This window comes from Emydura macquarii, unplaced genomic scaffold, assembly GCF_026122565.2.
Source record: "Emydura macquarii macquarii isolate MOO-44397 ecotype Brisbane River unplaced genomic scaffold, CSIRO-AGI_Emac_v2 contig_2834, whole genome shotgun sequence".
NCBI lineage: Eukaryota > Metazoa > Chordata > Testudines > Chelidae > Emydura > Emydura macquarii.
Genome location: NW_027132971.1, coordinates 3,934,472 through 3,957,421, shown reverse-complemented (window position 1 = coordinate 3,957,421; position 22,950 = coordinate 3,934,472). Strand labels below are relative to the sequence as shown.

The window sequence follows — 22,950 nt, the reverse complement described above, 5'->3', positions numbered from 1 at the left end:
AGGCTTTAATATTTAAGATGTAAACCCTATTGGGTTTGCTTTTTATCTCAAGTTTTTGTAATCAGATTTAATTTTTATAATTGTCCATGAACAGTTTTGTGTTCAAGAACAGTTGACAGAGAGGTTTCAAAGGCAGTGATTTCAAATCATGATGAGCCCCCAAGCAGCATAAGGAATGTAGGTGCCTTCTGCTGCCAACCACCACCAGCACCTTTAGGGAGCAAAAATTTTGAAGGGTTAGAGGCTGTCAGTCTGTCATGTGCTAGGGAAGTGATCTATAGGAGTGAGAGTACTGCAAGATACCTTTTTAATTCTGCTTCTCTGAAGGGTAAGTAACTTCCCTTTCCTTTCTAACTGGTATATGTTTGCCTATTTTAAAAAGTGCTTCACTGCTCATGTTGTTATTAGTAGCATCTCTATGATGAATTTACTTTTTTTTACAGGGGATCTGGAGCCCTCAAAAAATCCCTAACCCAGATTATTTTGAGGATTTTCACCCATTTGAAATGACTGCTGTCAGTGCTGTCGGTTTAGAGCTGTGGTCTATGACCCCTGATATCTACTTTGATAATTTTATCATCTGTTCAGAAAAGGAAGTGGCAGATCGATGGGCTGCAGATGGTTGGGGTTTGAAGAAATTGATAGCTAGTGCTAATGAGGTATAGTATTTACCATACTTATAGTAGCCAAAATAAGTGGGGAAGATTGGAAGATCTTGCTGTTGGAAGATTTTTCTGTTAATGTAGAGAATATATTGATTTAATTACTACTTATTCAAAGTGGATAGAAGTTCTGAGAAATGTGCTAAATCTTCCTACTTTGACTGCTTAGCTTTTTCCAAATCTACAATTTTCTTAAATGTAAACTTTTGAAGCACTTGGCTTACACATGTGGAATGAAATCCTGATCACTCTGAAACTGTTGACTTATGTGGTACCAGGATTTCACCCCTACGTTTCAACACCCCTTGAAAAGTAAGGATCTTTAGACTCAAAGCCTTTATAGTATACTCACTCTAAATATGTACTCTCTCCAAGAATGGATAAATGACCAAGGATACCGGTCATGTAGCATATCTACTGTCAAGCAAATCTAAAGTCCTTAGTCAGTCTGAACACACACTATACATCTTTGAAAATATAGTGTGCATCAGTTATCAAATCTATGTCTCTGTCCGGTCCTTGTGTATATCCATCTTTGTGTGCACTGCCTGGAGACAGCCAGCATCTTTGAAATCCTGTGTGCACACATCTCCTGCTTATGCCACAAAATGTGCACATGATATGCTGGCCTATTGTATGTGATCATGATTCCCTCTCATGGCTGTGCCCAGTAATTGCACAGGCTTGGTCTACACTTACCCCGGCGATTCAGCAGCAGTCAAATGCAGTTATGCAAACTATGCAGAAAACTTGCGTAACTCCCGTCGACTGCTGTGCTTCTCTTCTACACACTGTCTTCACTGCACTGCGCCGACGGGAACTGTGTTCCCATCAGTGCAGCACTCCGCCACTTCCAAGGGTGGATTAACAGCGTTGACTTCTGGATCAACTGATCAGGTCTTCACTGACCGCTCAGTCAATCCAGATAAGTCGATCTGACGGCGGCGACTTTGCCGCCATCAGTGTAGACATAGCCACAGCCTCTTTCTTATAGCTAAGGGCTTGTCTACACGGTAGAGTAATGCATTCTACGAAGATATGATTTATAAAGCACACTAACATGTTTTTCATTAATTGGTCCTCGTAGACCTTGCTGGCATGCTTTAACGTAATGCTGTTTTTAAACAGTACTATGTTAAAGGGCACTAGGGAACCTTTAGTTTGCCCCAGTAGGGTCTACATGACCCAATTAATGCACTACACATTAGTGTGCTTTAGAAACCACACCTCCATAAAGCATATTAGCCCACTTTGTAGATGAGGCCTAAGAGCTCTCCTTTAGCGCAGATGGTAAGGGGCCAGCCTGTGCTTTTGGTGATTGGGGCCCCAGGTCCATCCCACTGGTGACCATGTATTCTACTGTGTGTGGTTGCTATTGTTACACCTGCAAATCTCTAATGGTGCAAGTTTACAGAATTTTGGCCCTTAATATTTAATAAACAATATTCTTGCTATTTAGAGAGAGAGAGAGAGAGAGTATGCAACATTATAGCTGGTAAAGAAAAGAAAGAAAAACCCCTAAATTCCCCCCAAAATAAGCCTTTTATGTGATGATAAAGATTAACAAACGTCTATACAATACTTTGAAAAATGCAATGAGCTATGTAAATGCTAGGTCACTTTATTTATTATGGTGATTCATTCTTCATTTCTTTCTGCAGCCTGGTATGTTTAGTCAGTTGGTGACTGCTGCAGAAGACCGTCCGTGGCTTTGGATTCTTTACATCTTGACTTTAGCACTGCCGGTAGGGTTGGGTGTATTGTTCTGCTGGCCCACCAAGGTAAAATAAAATAAAATTTTATTTTCACTTCTTTCTTTTTCTTGTGAAAGTAATTTACTTGACCTTAATGCCTTCAGCTGCAATATATTTACAAAATTTAAAAATCACTGTAAAAAAACAATTTGATCTAATTTTGTCTTAAGTCTTACAGTATTCATAATAGGCCATTACAAAATCCCCCAAAATTAGAAAGTAAATATTAGGCATCCATTTTATTTAAAAATGTAAATGATTGTTAATTTGTTATAGAAAATAGAAGAAGATGTTGACTACAAAAAAACGGATATCTCTAAGCCAGTTACAAAAGGAGAATTAGAACAAGCGAGAGAGGCAATAGATGATGAAACAGAATTGGAAGAAGAAAAAGAAAATGAAGATATTGCTGAAGCAGGTAAGCTGAGCAAACAAATTGTGATTGTAGACATTTCAAAAGGCAAATAGTTATAGACTGCTTTTCCAGGCAGATTAATAATGCCAGGTGTTATAACCAGCTATTGTAGAGTAATAGGGCTGGAGAAACACCGGTGTTACATTAATATAAGTAGTTCTTTAAAAACTGACTGCCTGGACTCCACTCTGTACATCTTTTTTGACTTTTTTGAATAGCTGTGTCTGCTGGGGCTGTGTGCACACCTTGCCTCTGCCTGCATGGTGTTCCATTCTTCACCCTCAAACAAGAGTGTGCAGCCCCAATTGCCACACAGTTCCTTCTGACCAACCAAGGCAGAAAGCAGGAATGCTACTGTCTTCTGATCTCTCATCAGTCAACTTCTTTCTTTATGAGAGAGATTTTAATGCTTCTAATATACAAATATAGTTAGTTGTGTATAATGTTAGGCTTTATATCTCTTCTAGACATTTGGTCTCTTAAGATGCTATTGAGATGTTCTTACACCATTTCAGATCTAAGATGACTGGAGGCAAATCTGTGGCTTGAAACTATGCTTCTCCTATAATGACACTTTGTCCATCATCACTAAACGTATGTGTGTTTTTTCTCCCTTGGGGAGAAGCACGTTCCTAACTTATTCTATGTACAAGTTGTTCTCACACAGAGTCCTGGAGAGCTGCGTTAAACTTAATTTTTTATCAGAAGCTATGAGGGTGTGATCTACTGGTACTGAACTGTCTGAAGAGCCTGTCTCATTCTGCCAAGTCAGACTCCAGTAGATCATCAGGTCTTGAGACACTTTGGCACTCAGGGATTTTAGCTAAAACATCCCATGCCACTGGCTCCAATTCAAAGGGTTGTCAAACCGTTCTGATATCTTTTGACTTCATGGTAGCATTCTCCTCACCCTGAAGTTGTATATAAGAAGAGTGGTCAGCTCCTTCACTGAGCATAGTCTTGACGTCTATCAAGTTTGGTCTGGAAGACTAACCCTTCCAAAGACTTTCTCTCAATATCACTCTTTTCTCTCTTGCTCAGGAAGGAACAGTCAAGAGGTAAGTGATAGTCAGGTTGTGTTTACACTAGCATCTGTATCCTCTTTTGATGCCAGTGTTTTCTGGCATTGGTGGTTGACCTCAGTGTCATCCTTACCCTTGGCCACCTGTGCATAAGATGGATGCTTCAATATTGATGGCTTTTGGTTGTGTGGCTATGTTTGGTTTCATGGCACCAGGAGTTAGGGCTATTGTTTCGATATAGTGTGTGTCACCACTGAGCCATACCATCTATACCTCAGCATCAGAAGCAATAACTGTCCCCATGCCATCTGTATTGTTGACATAAGCATCAATTGCCGGTCCAGCGCCTCTGGCATTGTCTTTCTATAATTCCTCTTATTTTGGCCTAGTCACTGTTGTATCCTTGCCCTTGAATAAAAAAGCCTCCCTTGCTTCTCCATTGAATGCTTCCCTTTACCACATCCTACTGGAGTTCATCTCGGAAACCAGGGGCTCCTTCAGCCTACTACACTGCTATCAGCAAGGCAGTCTGATTCCTCAGTTTGAGGACCTTTCTTTCCATCCAGGTCAGGTGATGCTGCATCTGTATGGGCTCCCTCCTAGTAAGAGTTTCTCTAGGGAACTCATCTTTTTCCTACGAACCACTGGCACTTTGGCTGTATTGGGCATTTTGCATTTCTTTTTATAAAATAAATTTCTTAGTGCATTTCTTGCTTTTTTTCTTCCTCCATTTTCCTTTTTTATCTCTTTCCATTTCACTTTTCCCTCAGTCTGATTTTTTTTATGTACATTTTTCACTGCAGTGTTCACTTCCCTACTTTGTTCTTTTTTTTCAAACTTCTACTGATTGTTTTCTGGCTTCATCTATTCCCATCCTAGAGGAGAGTGGTTAAGCCTGCCAGCATCTCAAATGCCCCAGGCATTTAGAGAGACAAAGTGGGTAAGGTAATATTTTATTGAACCACCTTCTGTTGTTGAGAGAGAGACAGAGCTCTTCAGGTCTGTGTGGCTCAAAAGCTTGTCTGTCTCACCAACAAAAGTTGGTCCAATAAAAGATATTAGCTCACCAACCTTGTCTCTAATATCCTGGGACCAACACGGCTACAGCTACAGTGCATACCATGAATTAAAGCAGAACAGTACAAAGCTCACGAATCCATACTCAGCCCACGTTGCCTTGTCTAAGACTAGAGCAGGAAGAGTGAGCTGAACCCTGATCCCCCTCCCCCCAACACACACGATCTCTGCTAGTAATCTTATGGGAATAGCCAACTGACCTGCTAAGTACATTCACAGCAGCCCAGTTCAGGCCTGTGCTATATAGGTAAAATCATGAGATGTGACTTCATATGTAATCTCCTGATGATGAAACTTCATTTAAAGATACAAGTAAAATAATCATATTCCTTAGACTACAAATTTTATACTGTAAAAATAAGATCAATCTATTAAATTGCCAGGATTTTCCTCACCTTGTAGTGTGGTGTTTCCCTTAAGCAGAAAGGAGATTAGTTTTGTGGGAAACATTCTTAATTCTTTAATCTGCATTAATCCTTATACACTGAATCAAACTGTACAGCTCAGATACTTGGAGAGAATGCCATTCAAGATTTCTTTCTGGGTTTATTCTGATCAGGTTCAAAATATTACTGAACATTATTAAAAGAGAGCTCTTTTTTGATAGATGGCTAGCATTATCAAAGTAGGTTTTGGAATGACTGCAAAGTAAAACTAACTTGAATTACACAACTTTTTTGATTAACTTGTTTGAGAATTTTGTCTTTGGAATGGCGGTTTACTCTCAGTACTGTTACACCAAGGAGACTCATTAGATCCAGTGTTAGAGCCTAAAATCCCAGTAGTAACTAAAGACATACTAAAGCAAAGTATTTAATTTCTAGACATGCAGTCTATTCAAAGATTTTTAGATAACTTCTATCCTTTCTGAGAGGAGAAAATAAAAGCTGTCTCTCTTACATCTCTCATTTTCCCTGTCCTCTTATTCTTTATGTGAAACTTATGATTCCACCTACCAAGAAGAAGGAGGTAAAAACCTATCAATTAGCCTTTCATATCTCAGAGAAGGTTTTGTTCCCTTTATGTCATTCTTTTGCCTCATTATTCCTGAAAGCATGAAGCACATGGCTTCTGCTCTTCCCTGATTCTCTTTTTCCTATAGAAAGAAGAAAAATTGAGGAGGAGAAAAAGAAGAAAGGAAGGAAGGATCATTTCTTACTAGTTTTCTACTTCTCATTTTGACCATAGCTGTCACACCTGCAAAGTCAATATCTGCCTCTTTGTTTCTGGGTAGAGAGTATGGTGTTGATTTGACCTATAAAGTCCTAAATCTCTTGGGATCTGCCTATTCGAAAAACTTCTTGCCTCTCCATGCAAGATAGCACAATTGCGAACAGCAGAAGCATTTGAAGTAGACCTCCTCAGTTTAAAGGTGCATGTAGCTGCTGCTGTCAGGATGTTATTTCTAAAGGGGCTCCTCAGTTTTGTGATTTGCTCTTCTGTTATTTTAATGTGACATTTCTGTGGAGCCAGTCGATGGTGAGAACTTGTCCTTTTCTTGGCTTGCCCACACATCCCTTAGTTTGCCCCCATTCCTCTGCATAGAGCTCCTGACCACTGAAGAGACGAGGCAACTCTGCCATGGAGGATAAGATACACGTGCATCTTCTAGGGCACAACTAGATCCTTGTTTATTAGGTAATCTGTAATCAAATAGTACAGTTATCCTGTTGATTCAGTTTCTGCTAGTTGCTGCTTTTGGTGTTTAAGTGAGGTTAGTACCTCTGCAAGGTGCTGAATTGACTGCACTAAAAACTGAAGTCCTTGTGATAAAATGTGAATAGTGGTGTTTTGCCACACTGTCCTGCCAGTTATATAGCTACTTTTTAAAATAAACATCTCTAAGTCTGCATCTATATCAGGAAAACTAGGACATGTAGTTTTCTGTTAGTACAATGCCACTGTTCGAAGCACTGGTAGAGACCATGCTGTGGACAGGGATCAGGTTTCCACCACCACATCTTTCCCTGCTCTGAATAAAAACACCCAATATCTGTTAACATTACAACTTCCACCACTCAAGTTGAACTGATAGAGAATTATGGGTCCAAAATTCCTACTGTAGATCAGGCCAAAGAGGATAAAATGATTTAAGTGTCCATGCCCATTAAATTCATGGCACCTCTGCTGAGACTACCAACAAGTGCCAGTTAACATTTTTTTTCTGGCATGAATGTCTGTTACTAGGAACTGCATTGAGATTACTAATGTTTGCAGTGTTGAAACTGTTGGTCCCAGGAAATTAGCAACACAAAATGGATGAGGTAGTTATCTTTCATTGGAACAATTTCTGTTGGTGAGAGTGACAAGCTTTTGAGCTTATACAGAGATGCTCTTCAGGTCAGGTAGAGGTACTCAAGAGTGTCACAGCTAAATGCAAAGTAGAGCAGATTGTATTGTGTGTTGCAAGAGACCATTCCAGGTGAAGTGAATAGTTAACCCTCTGCACTCGTAGGACACAGGAGGGTTAGTGTGGTACAGATGGCTGAAATGAGCAATAAATCCAGTGACTTTATTGACTCCATGATTTTTGGTATCTAGCTGAGTTATGAATTTTAGTTTCTAGGCCCATCTTTTGGAGGTATTGTATGGGTTTCCTTTGACAATTAGGACAGAGGTCAGATATGGAATGATCATTTTGTGAAGAGTGTTTTGCCCAAGTATGATACAATGGTTTTTTTAATTATTTTTCTGAGAGTTCAGAGTGTAGTGATTGTCTTGTTTCACCCACATAACTGTAGTTGGAGCATTTGTGCACTGGATGTACAACACATGTTGTGATAAGCATGTGTAGGACCTATCAATCTTGAAAACTGTGTTGTGGGGGGGTATTGATCATCGTTGCAGTGGAGATATGTCTTCAAGTTTTGCATGTTACAGCAGGGTCTGGTGCTGCTGAGAGTTGGTGTGTCCTAGTCTGTTGGGAGCTTGCTTCTGATGATGAGGTTGGGGGGTTGTTTGAAGGCTAGAAGAGAGGGTTTGGGAAACCCAGTGAGTATGGGTTGTAATTGTTTAATGATACCCTGTATGATATCCCATAATTCCATTGTCTATCCCATGAACCATCCAGTCTTCTTGTATTTTTATTTTTATTTATTTTTTTGCGGGGGGGGGGGGCTAAAATTCTGATGACTAAAGTAATTAGAGATTAAGGGGTAGAGTCCTCCTTTTTGTGTCAACAGTTGTTTGTACTTGCAGTAAATGTTGCTTGAAAGTCTAAATACTTGAATTGTTGGCATAAAAAGAGGGGCTAGGTTGAAATTGTCAAAATCAGGTACTAAAATTTGACAGTGGATTTTACACTAGCTGATGTTAAGAAATCGCTACTCCCAGTATCAGGGGGTTACATTAGTTTGAACAGTTGCATGTAAAATTGTCCATGTTAACATTTGAAATTGATTTTGTTTGTATTTTGCTTCAGTAGTCTATTTCGTTTTCTCACTTATCTTTGCATAATTTAATATAGCCCATCTACTGAGTCATTATATTAATCTCTGCTCTAGAAGGTGAGGGTGAAGGTGAAGATAAAGATGATGAAGAGGAGAATGAAGCTGCAGAAGGAAGTCAGGAAGAGGAAGGCAATAAATCAAATAAATCTGGTTCAGAGGATGAGGTGAGCTACTGTAGAACAGCAAATAAGATCTGCAAATAAGTACAGAGGCATAAACAGGAATGTGATTATTTCGGGGAAATATCTTGATTTACAGGGGATATAGTGACTACATTTTTCTTTTCCCCCTCTACTGTATCCGTAAAACCAGGACCCCCCCCCCCCCCATACTAATTTGGATGTTTTATCTATTTATATTAGTTTAAGAATTTATTTTATTATTTAACACTTCAGGCATTATAATAGTATAGGTTTGTAAAATCTGTAGTTACAGCTTCCCCTGCTACATCCAGCAAAAGCTTTGTAAATGATCTGTTGGGAAGCAGCCTACTGTGTTTTGGAAAAGGAACACTTTCCTCCATTGAGTTTGGCTGATGTGATATTATTTTAAAACTTCTAACATACTGTAGAACTTGGTGGTGTTGACAGGGCTTGCGCCATGGAGATTGAAAGAAAAGTACAGTTTTGTATAGTAGGGTTAGAAACTCTTCTAGCAGTTTTGAAAATGTGTTGAATGCTTTGGCAGGCAGCAAATCTCTTAATGCCTCATTTTAGAAGACTTTAACAAAATAACCACATTTTCTTATTTTTTCTACATTTCTTATCCAGTTATTACTGGGATAGGCAAGTGTTTTTATAACCAGCTGTTAATCTCATTCACAGATTTCTCAAACACTTGATTATGTCAGTGCTAAGACAGTGCTATGGCTTGAGAACTTTTAATTTAAATGACAGGCCTGCCATTGGGTGTTGCAGGGAAGTGGGGTTGCAATACATTGGCTCAGACAGGAGTTTCCTTTTGAGAGGACTTCTGATGCAGCAATTACCTGTTTACAAATTGGGAAGCACTAAGTCTGATATCTGGTTTGGCCAGTCCCATGCCCTTCACTTTCAGCCTCCCTGGGTAATGTGGCTGGGAAGTACCTAAAACCTGTAAAGTAAGAAATGGTAAGTAGAATTGAGCGTAGACTGTACTTTTAAAAAAAAAAAAAAAAAAAAAAAAGTCACTGCATTCATGACCTTGAAAAGTTTTTGCTTTAGATACTACTGAGTAAATTAGGCAAGAAAAGTAAGGAAGCTTTTGGGGATGAAGCTTCCATTTATACTTATCTTCTATATTCTGTTTATAGGACAGGAAATAAATATTATTTACGGCTGATGAAGGGGGCTTTACCATTGTGCATTATGTAACATTTGCCAAGTATTGCAGTGTTTTTTCCATAGACAATGTGATCAAGATGAGGAAAATAACCTTCATTATTGCCATAATTAAATTTAGATTGCTGTTTTGATAAAGTTAAGCCAAAATCTTCTATTCCAGATGAAAGAAGCTGACGAAAGCACAGGATCTGGAGATGGTCCAATGAAATCAGTACGCAAAAGAAGAGTACGAAAGGACTGAGTTATTTCCAGCTAGTATTTTTAGCTCCTGATTATAGAAATTTGGCATGCCATTTTGGTGGGCCTGACAGCATGCAAGTTACTGGGACTGGTTTTGTTTTGTTTTTTTAAACAGACTGGAGGTATCACTACACAGCCTCCTGCTTCCATTTTCCAGCCTCTTTGATTTTCCTTAATTCTTCTTTTTCCGGAAAGAATGCTATCTGTGAAGTTAGATGGTGTTTTGAATTTAGAATAAAAGTAAAATGGCAATTTAACTATCTGATTTAAAATATTATATTCTTAGAAATTAATTAGTTAATATTGGTTGGAGGTAATTTTGGCTCTAAATATTACTTTTTAAAACATGCATAGTAAATGCAATGATAGTATTTTTGCAGCTCTAGCACAAATCAGCTGCTTCCACTTCTGCTGAAATGGGATGTAGCATCTCTGGTAGTTCACAGCCCTAAAGAAACGGCCAGTCACATTTTTTTCTGTGCAGTGAAATGCAATAGTTGTTTTTGTATGATATATATTCAGTGCTAGCAACACATTTTATTGTAAATGATCTACTTTTATAATGTTATTTCTGGTCACATGTTCACTTTAGGCAGTAATTTATTTTAAAGGGGTGCTTTGACAAAGTATCATTCATAGAACCACTGGTTTAATAGTGTAGCATGTTTTACATTGGAATGCAGAGACTTCACATCTACTGAAGTAAAATAGTATACAGGTGACTTTTTCAAACTTTTATAGTTCTCATGTTCCAAGCCAGAATGGCCTACTCCCAGTTTACAAAATATTTGCTAAGTATACCTCTTGAAAATAAAATATTTAACATAATCTCTTATGCTTATTAGTTTTACAGATAAGAATTTGATGGCTTGAGTTTTTATTATAGTCATAATTAGCTGGACACTTCGATTACACTAGGATCTAAATAAACCACATACTGCAAGAGAAATTTGTTTGCTTCTATCTTGTACTAAAAAATTAATCAAAATATAATTGTAATAATTGCAAATACCTAAAAGGTGGTTAAAAGCAGGATTTTCAGAAATTATTTAATTTTCCAAACTTTCTTTTGCCAAAGAGAATTTATGCCAGAATTTTCATTCCTGGAATTCCTGGTATCTTGGCTTTCTAGATTGAGTTTGACAGAACTCCCACTAGAATTTTTTACCCTAAAGCACAAGTCAGGCACTCTATCATATGCTCCTTCCAGCTCCATTCCAGCTGTTCATCTTTGCTGTTAAAAATCTGCTCACTTTGCTTCCAAACCTATATGGTTTGTTCAGACTCTTGTTCTCTTTTATGGCAAAGCCCTTCATGGGATTTAAGGTTTTAAATTAAGTTTCTCATTTTCTTTATTGTCTTAGGTGTTTATTCCTCTGAAATTACTTCCTTCAAAACATTTTCTTGTGGATTTCTAGGGAGGTTTTATGAAGTAGCATCTTTCTCTTCCTTTCCTGTCCTCCTTTCTCCCCTTACCCCCCACCCACAGAAATGGAAAACAGCAAGGGGAAGCAGGAGGACAATAACTCTCCCCATTGCTTGATCCTCCTGTCCACAACATTCATCTGCAGCCAAGATCCACACTGAACTGGCTGAGTAGGGAAAGTCTGGTCCATCCTGAGCTGGTTGAGTAGGGAGCAAGTAAGCTTACATCACTAAGGCTTGGTCTTGCGATTTGGCGGCAGTCGATGGGAGTTACGCAAAGATCTTGCGTAACTCCCGTCAACTGCTGTGCTTCTCTTCTGCACGCCATCTTCACTGCACCGTGTTCCCGTCGACGCAGCGCTACACCACTTGTGGGGGTGGATTAATAACATCGACTTCTGGATTCACTGACCGCTCAGTTGATCCAGGTTAAGTCGATCTGATGGAGGCGACTTAGGCTATGTCTACACTGATGGCGGCAAAGACTAGGAGCCATGTAGGGAAAAGGTGGTAAATCTTGAAAATCTCTCCCTAAGCTTGGGATCCCCATTCCCACAGCTTACTGAACTGTCCAAGGCCAGGTTGTCTATGGCAACTGGGAGGAAGAAATTTTTCACTCAGCTAGCACATTTGGTGAGGTCTGCATTGAGTTGGTTGCATACACTCACCTCCTGTGGGTAGTTTTACCCAGAGTACCTCAGCTACCATCGAAGTGTCAGCTTCTCCTGACACCTATAGCCCTTCAGATTTAAAATTTTTATTAAAGCCAATGTTAAAATGAGTTTAAAGAGTTTCTATGCATTTGGGTATAATGCATAAATTATCCAAAAGTGTAAAGTTTGGTTTAAAGGTCATAAAATATAAATAGTACATAATCTGCAATATCCTAAACTAAGGGTAATAAATTTAACAATACAGTTAAAAATTAGCATCCAAATATTTGGGTACATCACTCATCAAAAATTAAATTAAGAATAGCTTGTGGCAAGCAATAGCAATAAGTGTAGATTGTCCCTCAGTAAATGAGAAATTTAGGACAGATTGTGTCTCGGTAAATATAATCAATCAGAAAAGTATTTGTTAATTTACTGGCATTGCTTCTAAATGGCAATCTGGCTCATTTCTCCTGGTATTGTCAGTGTCCAGTGACGTGTTCTAAATAAATAGTGTCTGACACCATGAGTCGCTGCATCAGCCGAGTTTAGCACTGACCGATTCCGCATACCTGCAACACTTTAATATATACCCTACTCAGCTACCTCAGAAAAAATGGGTACTTGAGACAACGTGAAGGATACTCCCTACACCACAGTGTCCTAGGGCCAACTTTATCCTTTACCCCAATATACTTTTTATTTTTAGAAGATGGATTAAAAATAATTTATATACAGGAATGATAGGAGTCAGTTCTGCAGAAGCATATGCAGTGTACTAGAGATTCTTTGATACTGAAGAGAAACTGATGTGCAGGCTATCCTAAATCTTAAGTCCACAAAGAGAATTTCAAACTTGGGAATCCTTCATTGCAGCACTATCCCCTCCATGTCTTAAACCTTGATTGTCACATTTTTCTCAGATTTAATGGAGGCATACTCCATTAAAGGAGAAGCAAAGTTAAGGTCAACAAAGTTGGAAGAATGAAGTTTGGGAAAGCAGTTTTCCAGAGAATTGCATGTCAGGGCAGCAGATTCTTAGGCATGATTCTTGTCCAGTTTGAAAACAGGAGAGATGGTGTAAAATGCAAAAGCAGTAGCACCTCAGTACCTTCATCTATGTCTTCCCCGTGCCACAACCCATTAATGAAGATAAGGTGGCTATAAACTAGGCCACTGTGAATTCTGTTCAGCCTGTATTGACCCTGCAGATGTGTTCTGTGATTTGATTCAGATGTAAATGAAACAGCCTATTATAGTCCCAACAGACTGGGAACATACTGTGGCCTGTCAGGCATCAGAGAACTATCTGCATTTAAGATAGGCTTATAATGGAGTTGTCTTGCCACCTTAACTTTTTTTTTTCTTGAACATTCAGTACCAGATGCTCAGTTAATGATATCCATAGCAATTAACATCCTTGAAGAGGTAGCATCTCCACTGAGACCCTTTAATGACATTTCCATCCCATGTTTTTGAGACCAGTTATATCACTGTTTTACTTTATTATAACAAATGCCAAGACCATCAAGCAACTGAGCTGAGTTGTGTAGCACTCAGGTCTGTAACTTAAGAACCTAGATAGGATACACAAACTTCCTAAAAGATACTTTTTAAACAAAGTGCAATGCTTCTGCATTACTAAAAGATGCTTTTAAAAGTTTTGTGGGTGTCCACACTTCAGTTTTGATTAGTTTATCTGTAGTTTATTAGTTTAGATGCCCAAATCATAGGGCCCATGATAACATGTTATGGTTAGCAAACACCTACCAATCTGGCAGGTGTTTTGGGTCTCATCCCACTGCACTTAATGGAATATGACTGGGCCTTTTAGTACCTATACATAGTGTTTAGAACATAGAGAATAATTAGTGTACAGGATCACACAACAATGCAAAGTATTTACAGGAGAAAGTTTCTTCCAGCACACATGCAGCTTATTCAGATTAATTACTTGAGGGAAAGAAGTGAAAATTTTCTAGTGCTGACTAGCTTACTCAGACATTCAGCATCAGGGCCTTATATGATGGCAACTTACTGAAAAATGCTATATATTCACTGTGGTTAGCAAATGGTAACTATGCTTACTGTTTAAGTATTTCTATGTAGAACTGTTTTCCACATTAGTTTGAAAGGTCCTTAACTCCCAGCATTTACATCTGTAAATCATTCCAATCCTATATACTGTCCATTCTAAGACAAACCAACTGAGACAAATCAAAAGCTTTTATTAAATGTAAATTCAGAAATAAACACATTTTAAATGTTCATAAGTTAAGACCACTGTAGTGGGAAGCAAGGTTTACCATTGAAATGACTAATCTATAAATATATGGTTAAAATATCACTCTCCAATCTTACATTAATACAAAACATGATTAAGATTACTCCATGGTTTTAGGAAAGTAGCTCACATCTAATACGTGTGTGCTCCATTACCAGTTGACAATGGGGACTCTTTCCTAATATGTAAAGGGGTGTAGTGCTATTGCTTTTTATGACAGTTATGGTGAAAAGAACAAAACTAATTTTTCTAAGACAAGTGCCTAAGTCACTAGTCAAAAGATTAATTCTATTTGTTACCAGTACTTGAGTACACCCAGGGTTTTTAGTAAACACAAGGGTGATAAATAAAACCCATGGAAATTTAAAGTTACTGTTAGCGATTTATAGGAATCAGCCACAACAGGGGCCAGGCCTTTGGGCTAAAGCCTCTGCCAAGTTAGGTTCCCTCCACTCTACAAATTTAACCTTGTTGCAACCAGGGCCCTGACTCAGGATCTGAATTAGAAGCTTCACTTTTTGCACCCCACTTGCACAAATCAAACTCCACAGGTTGCAGCTATAATTTCTTTTAAACGCTGGGGAGAAGGATAAAGGCCCCACTACCTGAACAGTATTTTTCTTTCATGCATCCAGTCCTGTATCACCCATATGCTGTTGCTGAACTCTAGCTCTTCTAGCTGCCAAGGAAGCTCAGTTGCTGAGATTGGTTTAACTCTTTACCATTACATCCATGCATCCAAACATAATTCTCATGTTTATTTTTATTTTACATAGTCCACACAGCAATGATGAAATGCAGTCTTGACAATAACACATTTTACTTTACCTCTTAACATGGGAAAAGTAATTTCTATTACTGAAAAGATATTTTAACTAACATCTATACACCCACAGCAAATCAACTAGCTTGCTATAAAGACAGTTGAGAGATGTGTAAGTTTCAATACCGATAAATGAAATCTTACCAACTTGTACCTTAAAGTTTTGCTTTTTCACTCTTAATACTGAAGTACACTAGAAACACATTTGTAAAGACTTCACTGACCTTTATAAGATACCAATCCTCAGAACAGCAGACCATTTAACACTAGGAAACTGAGTGGTTGCTAAGGATGACAGAAACCAATTCCCTTGAACCTGTGCTGAAACAGCATTTTAAATACTAATATAGCCAGAACATCCCAGACATGTGTGATGATTACCACTTGCTTCCCCTTTATGATAGCATGGAAGTATATTAGTGCAGGAACTGGAAGTTGCTACCTAGGGGATAGAAATCAGTGCAGAGAGGCTGGTCAGGCACCAAATGAAGTCAAACAGTGGGCTAGCTTCTGGAACCTGCACATGCTCCAGTGGCCCGGAAGCTAGGAGCAGGTCTATCCTATGAAGCAATTTCAATACAGCTATGTCCATCAGGCACATGAAAAAACATAGCTATGCTGGCAAAGCCCCCAGTATAGAAGCAGCTATGTTAACATGAGTAGTTCTGTTGAGATAGCTAATGTCATTCAAGGAGGTGGTGTTATGCCAACAGAAAAACTGCAGTTGGCGTAAGCTGCATCTACACTATGAGCTCTGCCAGAACAGCTTTACTGGCAAATATGTTTTGTGTAGACAAGGGCTAGGACAGATCCTCTGTGTGGGGTTGGGAGGTGGTGTAGCCAGTGTTGTGCACTGTGGCAATTCTAGGCTGCATGAGAGCTCACAGGGTGTCAGGCCAAAACTACTGAAAGTACAGGAGTCCCTGGCCTTGCTTTTTTACATTGGGGGCTGCACTAGCCCAGAATCTCAGCGGCATTAAGGTGGCTTTGAAATCACATTTGTTCCACTACCCTTCCTCGTCTCCACCTCTTTGTGCTGTGCTTCAAGGCTCAGCACAAGCTCTCATGCTGTTAATGGAGAAGAAACAGAAGGCCAGAAGCAGAAACAATCTACCATTTCTGAAGGGAAAAATACAGGCCCCACAGAAAGATATAATCTTCAGTTTCTGGCTGCAAATTCTTCATGATGAGTAGGAACAATAGCTGTTCAAAGGGTTAGCTTTGTTTCTACCAAGATCATTATTTAAATATTTAATGATTAATAAATAACTTAAAAAAAATAATCTGCGCTTTTACAGATCATTGTAATGTAGTCTGATTTTTTTTTGGAGTGCCGGGAGTTAGGGAAAAGTTGTTTGAAATGTGCAAGATATTGTACAAGTTGTAAACAGTTTAATGTCATAGTAATTCAGCGTTCACTAAAAAATATTTTTATAAACTGGGTTTATCTTCAGTTTGTCAAGAACAAGCAAGCCCTTGGAACGCTGCAGAGAAGAGTCACCTCTCTACTAGTTCATGAAAACCCTTAACCTGTTCACAGTATTTTTTTTAAAGTCTGTTTTTCATCTGTGAAGGGGTATAGACAGTGTGCTAGAGAGCTGCCTAAAACAATTTTTGAGCTGAAGAAAAGGTGATGCAAGGTAAGTTTAAGTGTTCATTTAAAATAAAGTTAACACCATTTTACACAACATTGTATTATTCTGCTACTCAAGACACTATCCTAAAATCTTCAGAGTAGTTGACCAATGTGTTTGCTTAACCTGACAAACTGAATCCAGTTTTGACAAGACATGCTATTATTGATGTTTGAAACAAATATGCAAGTCTAGTTATAAAGTCTGTTACATTTGCACATTGCTCAAAGGCTAACTAATACACAAACTCATGGCTCCAGCTGTTTATGATAATGTTCTTAACTCTGTCTATAATTGCCTTTAGTCTTCAAATATCCAGGGAAGCCACAAACTAAGGTATTTTAACTCATGTAGCCTATGCCAATTAAAACAGAAAAAGCAGCAGCAATACAATGACATAATCTAGGACTCAACCCCTTACTTTCGTTTGCTTTTTGTGTCAGTTGTCTGGAAAACACTAGATGCAGACATGAGATTTTCTATATATTGTCCAAGAACTTGATTTTCTGATTTCAGTTTCAGGTTTTCTTCCTTAACAGCATCTACTCGTGCTGACAGATCTACAAAAAAATAGAGATTAGTCTTTAAATCATAAGACATTTAAGCTATGTGATGTGCCCAACTCAAGTTACTCAAGTTTTCAGTTAAGGTAAACATGGCTGCAATACAATACAGCAGTGGTTCCCAACCTTTTTGGCTTGAGGGCCACAAATATCATTGTTACAACCCTAAAGGGCCACCAGTCTATCAACTCATTAAAAAAGGTATTGACGTACACACCATTCAGGACTACGTATTTAAATATTTTGATGCTACTGTACTCATTTTTCCATTCACTATTTTACACCTACAAATTACTTAGACAAAGCTCTAGTGTAAATGAGTGACTGTCACTACACACTGAAGCACATGGCCTGGCAGCTAAGTCACTGATGGGTGGCCTGCTAAGTGCAGGCTAAACAGGAAGGCACTGATTTGTATAGTGCTGCTGCTCCTCAAGCATAATGGGTCCTGGTTGCTCTGCCAGCAACACCTCTTAACCCCCACAATGCAGCCAGATGGAAGGAATTCAGCGAGGAAACTGCCTTCTTGCTAATCTCCTGTCCCCCTGGCTCCAGCAGGGAAACCATGTCCTGTAGCCCCATGTGCTCCACATGGGTCCCTAGGCAGTGGCTCCCTTCTGCAGCCAGAGAAGGGGAGCGCTGCTCTGTCCTCCCTCTGGCTCCAGCAGGGACCCCAGGGCCTATGGACCCAGATTGAGTGCTTTGCCATGCTCCCTGCTACAGCCAGAAGCAAGGGAGCGCTGATCTCCCATCCCCTTGGATGCAGCAAGGAGCCTACACTGGTCCATCTGGGTCCTTACACAGCGGCTCCCTTCTGCAGCCGGTGGGAGGGGAGCGGTGGGTCACTTTTGGCCCCTAGGCCACAGGCTGGAAACCACTGCAATACAATATGAAATACCGTAATATCATGAATGTCATCCAGCTGTCTGTTTCTAAATGAAGTTCTTTGCAACATGATAGTCAGTTGTCATATGACAAACTTGTTACTCAACCATCTCATTCAGTTAATTATCCTTCATTTTTCTGTTTCTGGACTGTTTAAGCTTTCAATTGTAGATTTATTTTGCGTGATTCACTTAACTTTTCACTTGCTAAACATGCTACTGCTGACTAAACAGCCATAGAAATCTGCTGAACTTCAAGCATTAATAAACTCATGCACAAGCATATTTAGTCTATGACTGAAAGGGAAGTTATTGAAGCAGGTCCACTTTATGACTTTTGAGTCATTTGGGAACATATCAAAATGCCTGGACACCAAATCATGCAAATAAATGGAAAAATATTTTTTTTTCTGTCCACATAATCCATCATGTTTATGTAGCTTATCCTGCATTGCGTGGTAAATATTCTCTGGGATAAAGACCATGGACAACAGTACCTTAGATTGCCCTTCTGACCAGCAGATTGAGGGTTAGTACAGAATATAGGGAGTCTCCCTACAAATATTTGTGCTGCTCAACAGTATGCAAAATTCTAAGATGCCAAACTGCTAACCTTCAAGTGTATGCTGCAGTTCCAAAACTTGATTGATAAGACGTGTTTTTTCTTCCAGTTCCACCTGATTTTCAGCCTCAACAGCTGCAATAAACCACATACACTTTAGTGCAGTCTTTGGAGCAGAATTAGCTATTACGCTAAAGGATATTAGTTAAGAAGAAGAATAAAGGACTTCTACCATCCATATCAGCATTCATCATTGTAGAAGGGGAACTGTCCACTTCTGGATGCAAGGCTTCGGAGAGGAGTTCTGTTTAAAAAGAAAACAACATCAAAAGAAGAAGCAGCCACTGTTATAATGGAGGTTTAGTTCTCTTTAGAGGTGAATTTTACAGGGGCTATGGTGGTGAGTCAAGTATTGCCAGCTCCCGTTTACACACACACCAAAGAGAACAGCGAGGGCCTTTCAAACCCTACCGATTCCTCCCAGCCACTCTGCAATTAGCCCCTCACCCCATACAGGGAGTGAATTACGAGCACAAAAGCGACAGTCGGTCAGCTCACAGGACAGGCAGCGGGGCCCCTCTCCGGTGCACGGACCGGCTCAGTGCTGTCCCGGGGGCTTGGGTGTCCTGCTCTCAGTCCTGACACAGGCCCTTCCGGGCGGGTTCGCTGCGTGGAGACCCCACACAACGCGCGCACACACTACTGAGCGCGAGGAACTGGCTGCTGTCACCTGCAGCCCAGCCGGCAGGACGTGCAGCGCCGAGCGACAGCCGGGTGCTGCTGAGAGGCACAGCCCCGCCCCGCCGGCCTGGCCTAGCCTAGCGCATCCTCGGCTCTGCCCCACCGCAGCGGCCCCCGCCGAGCGCCCGATTCTCGCATAGGGCACTGGCCTGGGGATGCTCGACGGGGAGCCCCGGGGCGGGGCGGGGCGGGGCGGCCCCTCCCCGCTCACCTCGCGCCGCTGCTCGACAGGCTGCAGTCACCGACACCAGACCCAACTCACCGCTGCCAGTTCGCCGCTTCCTCCCCCCCCGCGCGCCGGCGCAGCGAGCCTCCCTGCCAAGAGCCGGCTCGCTGCGCGCGCGCGCGTCCAACAAACACAACAGAGACAGGGCGGCCGCGGCGGCGGGGTGGGAGCAGTCAGCTCTGAGAACTGGGCGTTTCACAGGGACAGCCAATGAGCAAAGCGATCGGACACCTGCCTGACGTCACTCTGGCGCTTTGCTTGATTGGATAAGATTTCCCATAGTGGGCGGGGTTTGCGGGGCCAAAAGGAGGATTGGGAAAGAGGGCGGGGCTACGGTATAGGCGGGCCAATGCCCAAAACCCCCCTAGAGCAGAGGCTGGTTGGGTTCGGTTCGGTTCTGCTTGTAGCGGCTGTGCGCGCGCGCGCCCGGCCTATAGTGGGCGCTGGGGTGGTGCTAGTGCGGGCCCGGGGCAGAAGGGAGGCGTTGTCTTGGCAACCAGCACAGCAGGCCTGTGGCGAGGGGCGCTGCTGAGCCCCTTGTTGCCGGCCTAGAGAGCCCGAGCCGGGTCCCCAGCGCTGGCCGCTCGCTCGGGGGTGCTCGCTCACCCATCTCCTGAAAAATAACGAAAGGCGCCAACTCCTGAGTTTGTCCCTTATTTCCCGTGGCCCCATCTCCTGCAGGGGCCAGCCGGGCTGTCCTGGCTAAAGTAGTCCTCGTCCAGTGGTTTCAAGGTGACTAAAGCCAACCCTCGAGCAAAGGAGCTGCCGCTGTGGTTCAGGGGCTGGACCTGGACGGACGCAGGGCCTGCGGGGAGCAGCAGAGACTGTGAAAGGGAGGGTGGAGAGAAGGAGGGGAGCGGAAGACAGATATAGGGGGTTTGGGTGTGTGCAGGTGGGAGATTGAAGGGAGAGGGGTGCAGAGGATAGTGAGTGGGGTAGGAGGTGGAGGGGATCAGATGGTAGCTTCCCTCAGCCTGGGGCTCCGCTCTGAGCAGCGGGGGTGTTGCCAACTCTTGCAGATTGATTAATTATGAATTGTGGGAGTTTGGTGCCTGCAGGAAGAGCTGTTGTGAAGTCCTAGGGCAGCAGGAGGCACTGAAGAGTTGCTGCTGGATCGAGACAGCAATAGGAAATGGATGGCAGTTCCCCTATCTTAGAGATGAGGCGAGGGTAAGTACTGCAGTAGTCAGCTGCGCAGGCAGGGAGAGGTGTGCATTTCTTGAGTTCGTTAGTGGTTGACTTTTCAAGCTGAAATTATCACACACATATTGGCAGAGGAATAGAGGGAGTTAAAAAGTCAAAACACAGACTAAAAATATTACTTGGTGTTTTTTAAAAAATCATGATTTTATGGGTCAATTTAATGATTTTGGGAGGTTTGACCCATGGTTTTTTATTTTATGAGATTGTCAGTATGGCATATGCCTGACTGTCTCAGTAAAAGGCACATGCAAATTAGCTCTGAATGGGCATGATGATTAAATAACACTCCACGCTAGAAGTGTTTCTGATATGTGCCAGCAATCAAAAGATATAGCCCAAGGGTACAACAGTCCTTTGCATCAGATATTGAGGGAGGAAAACTGAGACACTTGTGCAACATCTGTGGGATTTCATCTCTGGCTAAGCATGGATGGATACTTGAATCAATCACCAATTCCCAAACTATTTGAGGCTCCCTATTGCTTTTTTTTTTTTTTTTAAATACGTATTTTGGTTGGATTTTTGGGCACATCTTTATGTTTCCGCAGAAGTAGCGTACTACTTAATATTGTGAGTAATCTCACTTACTTCTATGGAACTATTCACAGTAGGGATCTTCTACCCAGGAGTAAATGTTTACAAGACTCATAACTTGTTTGTCAGGCAAATGAGAAGCCAGCTATTCTGAGAGTTCCAATCAAGGCTCCAGATCCTGACCTGGATTAGGGCAATTTTGGACTGAAAGCTGTCCTAAAGCTGGATTAACCAATCCTGAAGGATTTTCCCAGCTAGATGGGAATTCTCAGGTGATCTAGAGACACTATAGCACTTGCAGCTCTCCCAGCTGCCTGCACAGGGATGGGCAGGGGTGCATGGTTAGGGATCTATTATGGCCCAGCTGCCAAAATGGTCATTCAAAACTGTTGTCATCATAAATCAGATCAGCCATAAGGCATCTCTAATTTATGCTGGGAACTGGTTCAGTTAGTGGACCAACCCCAAATTGGGTCAGTGCACCACCTCTTTCATAGGATCTGAAATGAAGGTATTTGGTTAGGGAGACTGCTATGAAACTTGAATTATTTTACAGTATTTAATAATCTTTGTTCAGTGCTTAAATGGTATACAGTGCTCTAGAAAGCCTATGTAATTATTGTATAGGGTGACATGGTGATGCTGCACTGTGATGTTTGAGTCTGTGCCTTCACGCACAGTCAGGCTTACCTCTCAGTTTTACCAAAGAAATGAGAACCAATGAAGAATGAATAAAAGGATGGTGTAAGAGAGACATCTAGTGTCTAGTTAGGCTAGGCATAGATCCCTTTTATTTTAAATAGACTCAGGAAAGTTCTTCCTATTTGCATTTGGATATTCTTTTCTGATTAGATTGTACAATCACTTCACGTTTATATTAATAGTACAAAATGCCATTTTATTAAATTTAAGTTAATAAAGTGGAGGTATGTTTATGTGACCATTAATTATCAATATTCTCTATGTATTAATAATTTTAAGTTAATACAATCTGATAAAATAGTATTCTTAGGTCAGAAAAGTATTGCTCGGATGTATCATAACCACATAATACTGCAAATGCAAATTCTACTTGTTGAAGAGGCACCAGTTTGTGATTATTTCTTTTTGTCATCTAGGCTTCCTACAAATTTCCATGTAGAAACACTTTTTTTGATATTATATTATTATTTGATATTATTATTATTGCTTTTGCATTCAAGTCTCATCCTGACAATGTAGAGAATCAGATGTAGGGTACAACTAATTACTGGTTCTGGAATATTCTGCTTTATAATCTATTGACACCTTTAGCTATAAACTACAGTGTTTTTTCCAGGGGGGGATGGGATGGCACATAAGGACAGTATGCTATATGCATATGTAAGTGCATGTCTTGGGGAATATACACTCTCTTCCTGGGGAAATGTGTTTTCTACTGTATTTACACCTTAGAAAGTATTCCCATATTGATGGATGCCTCCTAAATGCTGTGCTA

The 22,950-nt window shown here is 40.8% G+C and overlaps 2 protein-coding genes across 8 annotated transcripts in view; one reads left to right on the top strand and one right to left on the bottom strand.

Moving 5' to 3' along the window:
• Positions 1-10,890, top strand: part of CLGN (calmegin) — a 59,069-nt gene extending 48,179 nt beyond the window's left edge. For 2 of the 5 annotated variants that reach the window (XM_067567995.1, XM_067567998.1), the window contains 5 exons: positions 444-659; positions 2,324-2,443; positions 2,693-2,834; positions 8,434-8,543; positions 9,862-10,890. In XM_067567995.1, the coding sequence (XP_067424096.1) occupies positions 444-659; positions 2,324-2,443; positions 2,693-2,834; positions 8,434-8,543; positions 9,862-9,942 (669 nt within the window). In that variant the 3' untranslated portion in view covers positions 9,943-10,890. Of the gene's footprint in view, positions 1-443; positions 660-2,323; positions 2,444-2,692; positions 2,835-6,032; positions 6,167-8,396; positions 8,544-9,861 lie in introns of those variants that run through there. The other 3 variants (XM_067567999.1, XM_067567997.1, XM_067567996.1) reach the window with 3 other exon arrangements.
• SCOC (short coiled-coil protein) lies at positions 9,242-19,876 on the bottom strand. 3 transcript variants are annotated; one of them, XM_067568002.1, is made up of 5 exons: positions 19,773-19,876; positions 19,002-19,073; positions 18,821-18,904; positions 17,182-17,320; positions 9,242-9,471 (listed from the first exon to the last, which is right to left on the bottom strand). In XM_067568002.1, exons 2-5 carry the CDS (start codon positions 19,021-19,023, stop codon positions 9,465-9,467), a joined length of 252 nt encoding a protein of 83 aa, XP_067424103.1. In that variant the 5' UTR covers positions 19,024-19,073; positions 19,773-19,876; the 3' UTR covers positions 9,242-9,464. The 3 variants fall into 3 exon arrangements, with proteins under 3 accessions (XP_067424103.1, XP_067424102.1, XP_067424104.1); XM_067568001.1 differs by having other exon boundaries at positions 19,722-19,850; XM_067568003.1 differs by lacking the exon at positions 9,242-9,471 and having other exon boundaries at positions 14,228-17,320; positions 19,722-19,850.
• Positions 19,877-22,950: the final 3,074 nt, after the last annotated feature.